Source organism: Stegastes partitus, unplaced genomic scaffold (assembly GCF_000690725.1).
Source record: "Stegastes partitus isolate 25-593 unplaced genomic scaffold, Stegastes_partitus-1.0.2 Scaffold1771, whole genome shotgun sequence".
Classification (NCBI taxonomy): Eukaryota; Metazoa; Chordata; class Actinopteri; family Pomacentridae; genus Stegastes; species Stegastes partitus.
Window position 1 is genome coordinate 1,423 of NW_007579502.1, and position 6,506 is coordinate 7,928.

Sequence of the window (6,506 nt, forward strand, 5' to 3'; positions counted from 1 at the left end):
CCACATACACACCCATTGTAAAGGCTGAAAAGGAGTGAAAAACTTTCAAAACTTGAGAGGTTGTCACGATGAAACGATTGAGGATATGACAAAAGTAAAAACACTTTGAAATAGGGGAAGGCCGCGTCAACATTTTAGAGTTTAAATGGAGTCTGTAGGTGAAAGCATGGCTGAGCAGTGGAGGTTTGAAAAGTAGTGGGATTTTTTGCGTTTTTTTCGTCTGTCCCATTCATTTTCAATGGGAGATTTTTGCAACGTTTTTGCGAATTGTGTCGCGAAAAATGCGATTTTTGTAAATCTGTACGTAAGCACACGATTCCCGATCGAGCCGCACGTTTTGATATATAATTTGTGTGGGTGCTCCCAAATCTGTGGGAGGAGTAGTCCGGCAAACTTTTGTACTCTGTACAAGTAGGGCCTCGAGCTCAGCCCGTGCCACTAATAAGGCACTTTACTGCTGCTTTTGCATTTCTGGTTTGATGCTAAACTGCTTTTTTAGTGCTCTGTGCAGTGACAATAAAGTTGAAATCTGAAAGTTGTTCTAGCTGGAAACTACACATATTTAAGCAGAAACGCTGAGCAGATTTGACTGAACTCTTTTAATGATGTTTTACAGTGTACTACGCCGCAGATCTCCACACCACATTAATTATTCAGCTCATTACTTCACTTGCAGACAGCCAATCAGTTCAGCCTGCTGCAAACACTTAATCTGCACATTCCTGTAAAAGGCTTTTCTGTGATTTGTGCTAATTTTTTGCACCTTGAGTAAAATCCTAAAATTATCAGCAATTATTACCCCTAATTATCACATTTATTATCATTCTGTCCTCTGTGTTTAACTCTGTGCCGCTGCTGAGGTGATTCCTTTAAAAGTCAAGGTCATTTTTTAAATTAATCTCATCAGCAGCACAGAAGAGCAGCTTTTTAATTCTCCTGTAGGTTAATGAGAGTGAACTGAGATGTTTTATTTGAAATGTTCTGACTCGTGACTCTGTGGTCGGTACTTTGGTTTTTACTGTTAGATTGCAGCTCAATCATGAGTGCAGCAGTGACTCACAGAGACATCCAGCCATTCAGCAGAACGACAGAGCGAGAGGATTCCCCGCCACACACTTTCCTCTTTGATGGAACCAGAGCTACACTGTAAAACACCAGCAGGGAAGCACTGAATGTGAATATATGAGTTTTGATCATTTGTAGGTATTTAGATTGACTATTTTATTTATTTACAGACAACTTTAAAACTTTAAATGTTTAGTTTTTATGACTTAAGTTGAATGAATGAACAGCTGAGAGTTCACACAGCTCGTTAAATTAAGTTCACAACAATCAGTGAACCAATGTGAATCCAAAACTTCATTTTCCTTAAAAAATGTCAACAGAAAAGCCAGTTTTTACCTTCTCATGGCAGAAAATGACAATAAAGTAAACCTGTTTAACAAGCTGGTAGCTGTACACTGTAAAACCTCATAAAGAATTTAGTCAAATTAACCCATATTTTTAAGTTTACTTGATGTAAATGTGTGCCATTTGCTAATTTTTGGTTAATCTACTTGTCCAATTTTATTTCCTTTAAAACTTAAAAGCTTCAGTTCTTATAATGTGGGTTGAATGAAGAGCTGAGAGTTCACTCAATTCATTAAATTGATAAGAATCAGTAAACAAGATGAAACTGTGTGAATTCACAGTTCCAAAGAACATTTTGTTTTTCCCACAAATGTCACCAGAAAAGTCAGTTTTTATCTTTTCACTACTGAAAACGACAATAATTTAAATCTGTTTAACAAGCTAGTAGCTTTACAACACAAAAAAACCCAAAAAACAACACAACAAATTTAGTCAAAGTAGCACATCCGTTCTGGTTATCTAATGTAATCATGTACGATTTGCCTATTTCTAGTTAATTTACCTTAAATTGTCTATTTTTTCAATACAAAACAAATAAAACAAAAAATTGTCCACTTTAGCAAGTTTCATTGTGCAATAAAGTTTAAGGCTTCTTTAAACATCTCAGGAACCATCAATAATAAAAACATCTCATCATGAATTTTATTCTGAATCTGCAATTTTAGAGAAGTAACTCAAATAATATTTGATTAGGATTGAGTTGAAATGTGTAAAAAATTTAAGAAGTTGTGAAAAGTCCATGTTTGAATTCACTTTAACAAAAAAAGTGATTTTTTTTAACCAACCTCATGTCATAATAATAATAAAAATAAACATTTAGAATACTTTATAATAAATCAATCACAAAAATTGAAGAAAAAAATATAATTTTCATTGAAATTTCATAACTGATGAAGCAGTTGTCTCATAGAAACTAAAATATTGCTGTAATCCAAGCAGAGTAGAATTCTAGAGTCTCAAAATGGTTCTCCAATACCAAGAAGAAGAAAAAACATTTTACACCCTGATTTTGAGGCTTTTATCTTTAGATTTCCTCAGATTTTGACGTCTAAACAATCTCAAATTTGAATGTGCAAAAAAGTGTGCTGAAAGTGGGTCAACAGGTAATTGTAAAAAAAATAATAAAAAAATAATTTGCTATATCAAGCTAAATTTTCACAATTGTCAATTCATATAGTACTAGTTTATGGTTTTAAAAAAAAAGTTTCAGTCAAATTAGAGGCGGTGGGGCAAAAAGCCTCCTGATGACTTCAGATGTAATGTCAGTATTTATAGTCAATAGATCCACCTGTGTTGGTGTAATTCCACCGATGGCCTGTGGGGGCTGCAACACGCCGCTGCTCAGTCTCACCTTCCGTAAATTCCCCCAGCAGAAGAAGAACGGCTCCGGCAGTACCGGGGGGTGAACCATCTTGGCTCCGTTTCTCTCTGTCAGTCACTGTCCTGTACCGGAGATGCCAAGATGGCTGCTAGCAACTACTTCGGCTTCACACATGGTGCCGGTCCGCAATACAGGTAATTCAAGCGTCGTGTGTCGGTGTCAGCGTGTGTGTGGACTCGCAGGTGTCGGTTACCGGGGGGTGTTCGTGGAGACACGGCCGGGTTCGGCTGCCCGGCGGTGCGGCACTGCTCCGGCGAGCTAACGTTAGCTAGCCGAGCCCGCAGGCCGGCGCTGCCCGACCTGCTGCCTGACATTAGGTGAACCCCGGCGCGGTCACCCTCCGCCGGAGAGCCGCTGTCGGAGATTCACCACTTTAGCGGCTGTTTTAATAAAACGCCACCGCGACGGTCGGCGTCAGCGAGCGGCCGCGGGGCTGCTGGGGAACTTCACCGAGCTAGCTGCCCCTTTAATGGTTGAGATTTTGTTTAGGATTAACGGAGCTAGCTGTGGGGTAGCATCAGTGGAGGTGCTGCTGGGTCCAAAACGTTTTTAATGATTTAATGTTTAAATTGGACCTGCAGCTACAGAGACGAGCAGCCTGATGAGTGCTACTGATGTGTAGGGGAGCCTCCAGGTAGATCTTTTTATTAAAGGGGCCCAGATGGAGCTGCTATAAATGTCTGGGTGGCAATAAAAAAACAAAATTACGTGAATCCTCTTTTGCTGTTGAGACACGTTAGAAAACCATAAATGACACACTGATGTGGAGGATCATCCAGTCCCTCCCTGTGGAGAAAACACACCAGACAGTGATAATGAAGAATGCAGGATATTTAACATGTTTGTCTTCTCAAAGCTCAGAACAACATCTGGTCTTGTGTGGAGAACATTTCGTGGCAGGTGACTTCATTTCACCTGCCAGTAGATGCACATATGAGGGTTTAATACGGCTGCATAATCTATGCAGATATTCTCTTTGAAGCAGGCCTGTCTATTAACATTTTAATCCACCATCTGACTTGTGAAATGTGATCGCTGTATTAAATTTCTATGCAGTTTCAAGCAGACAGAGGAAAGATGCCATTTCCCACACCTCCATACTTTGTAATTTTACAGTGAATGTCATACTATCTGATCTGCAAACACTGGCACGGTTCACATTTTGGTATTTTTTTTGTCGGATCACAACTTTAATTCCAAATTATTTCGGTTAATCTCCATATATTTTATATCCTTAACATGTATTACAGGCTGTTTCCATAATTTAGTTTTCATATTTTAAATCACTTCACACCATAAATGTCTTGTAAGGGTTTTAACCTCCATATTTAAACTTGTTAGGTTAACTCATAATCTTATTTTCCTACTGGGACGCTGTGTAGCGTCACAGCTGTGGCTCTAAACGAGCTGTTTAATTATCAGCGACGAGTCTTGACTTGGTTATTTAGGTTCGAAACAGTCCAGGAGAAAAGCTGCAGAGTGTTTGAGAAGAAAAGTTCATTTATCGTCTCAGCACTTGTGATAATAACTGATCAAACTGGCTCAGTAAAATACGTTTTAATTGTTTCCGTACTTTGGTTTAATGATTACAGAAGTCACCTGCATGATAATTTCACTGCTGCTTCCTCATAAAAAAATTAAAAAACTTAAATATTCTGACTTCAGTAAAAGGATCAGACCTTTACAGTGAAGTGACAGAAGTGAGGAGCGATCGATCCGTCCCGTCTCCACGTCTGGGATCATTTATTCATAGAAGTAATTACTGAACTGCTCTTTGGAGACTCTCGTGCTGCCGTCTGCTTGATAAACTCAGAGGAAAAACTCCTGAACAGCTGGAAGCAACAAACTAAACGCCAGCTCCTGTTAAATGGAGTTCTGTGTGTCGAAGCTGTTTATAGATGCTCAGCTGTACGCGAAGCCTTTGTGGTCGACTCATGCTGCTTGGACGCCGTGTTTTCGTTCATTAAATGTATGTTGCTCCCCTTCAGAGGCGTCTACAGTGGCCTTTATCTCCATCAGACAGTCGTAACGCTCAGATACACACGACTTCATATCAGTGGTGGCAGAAGAAGTTCGTCCTATAGGCAGTATTAAAGTGCTGATTCAGATATTTATAACATCCTTGTTTATATCTGCAAACTAATGAACACAATTTACTCACTGGTTTATATACAGGATAAAGAAATCGTCTCTTTTCCAGCTATCCTCGAGCTATAATCTTTGAAGTCTCAAGAATGAAATCTAGTCATTGCGTTAATACCGGAGCAGCTTCAGTGAATTAACTATTAGGTTAGTCATCAACATACTGACAATAAAAAGTCTAAATCCACTAATTCCAGCTTCTTTAATGTGAATACGTTCTGGTTTCTCTGCTCCTCTGTGACAGTAAACTGAATGTCCAATTAATCCAGTGATTAATCGATTAGTCAGGCACAGTGTCGGGGTTGGAGTCACTTTTTGGCAGGTGGAAAACTGCATTTAATGAGTTGTATTTGTCCTTTAAAGCTGCTTCAAACACCTGAATCGGTTTTAATCCGGGGCACAGAACATAAACAACACGGAGGCTAATTCCTCATGAGGACGTCGGTTGTTTTTTTTTGGCACAGCACCTGTGGAACCGCAGCATGTGGATGGTGTTTGGCAAGTTCTGTCTGAAGCATCAATCCTTGAATTTGACAGATAATTATTTAATTTGCGGTCGGTGAAACGTTTCCGTTTCATCTGTTGTTCCTGGAAAGCAGTCAAGCCAACAAACCCGACTGACGGGAGGGAACTGATTTCACCGCAGAGATCACGTGTTGCTCTTCAAACACGCCTACACGCCGGCTTGTTTGTTCACAAAAGTCTTTCATCCAACAGATTTGAAGATCACCGTTGTTCAGCGGGAAAAAAACGATTGAATGAAACTATTGGAGAAGAATTCTGAATTCTACAGCGATTGGTGGGATTTCTGTGTAAACATTCGCTTCGAGAAGTATTTAAAAAGTCATTTTAGTGCCTCAGGTTATGAGTCCTATCACAAATAACATCTTCACACGTCTGTTTAATGAGACAGGTGTGTAGGAGAGGGACAGGTGCCTCCAGAAGTTTCAAAAAGACTCCTGGAAACTGGCAAAAACACATTTATAGCTGGTGTTTTGGTGCTAGAGCTGCATCAGATAAAGCATTTTGAACGTTTGATGGTCTTTTTTTTTTAAACTTTTAAAAGTCTGTTATCATTTTCAAGCCTTTAAGATAAATTGCTTATAAAACTAACATTAATTAAACTGATTAACAGCTGTATTCAAGGACAGATTTCCCAGTAAATCAGATGATTTAACATGTTTATGGACTGGAAGATGGCGTCTGAAGCTTCACCACGTCGTCTGTCTGCCGCTGAGCTCATCTCGGCTCTTTTTGTTCCGACTCGCATGATTGTTTCGTAAAATTGCCGCCGGTCAGACTGATGCAGATCTCTGCTGTTTGGCTGAAGCTGCACAATATTCCTCTGTGACAGTTTTGTGTTTCAACTTGTGCCTCGTATGTTTCCCACAGCTCTGGATCTGCTTTTAAAAACCCTCTTCTCTAACTGTGTTGATCGTCTTTGGAGGTGATTTTTCTCTTCTGGTGTGACGCCAGTAAAGGCGAATGTGTCTCAGATTTGCTTTGCGCTCATCGTTCAGAGCTTTGCTGATTTAAATGGTCAAACAAATTAGACACGTTGCCTCGTGCAGCA

The 6,506-nt window shown here is 39.6% G+C and overlaps 1 protein-coding gene across 4 annotated transcripts in view; it reads left to right on the forward strand.

Moving 5' to 3' along the window:
• The first annotated feature begins 2,789 nt into the window (after nucleotides 1–2,789).
• zfr2 (zinc finger RNA binding protein 2) overlaps nucleotides 2,790–6,506 on the forward strand; it is a 32,466-nt gene continuing 28,749 nt past the window's right edge. For all 4 annotated transcript variants that reach the window (XM_008302174.1, XM_008302175.1, XM_008302178.1 and 1 more), the window contains exon 1: nucleotides 2,790–2,925. In XM_008302174.1, the coding sequence (XP_008300396.1) occupies nucleotides 2,873–2,925 (53 nt within the window). In that variant the 5' untranslated portion in view covers nucleotides 2,790–2,872. The remainder of the gene's footprint in view (nucleotides 2,926–6,506) is intronic.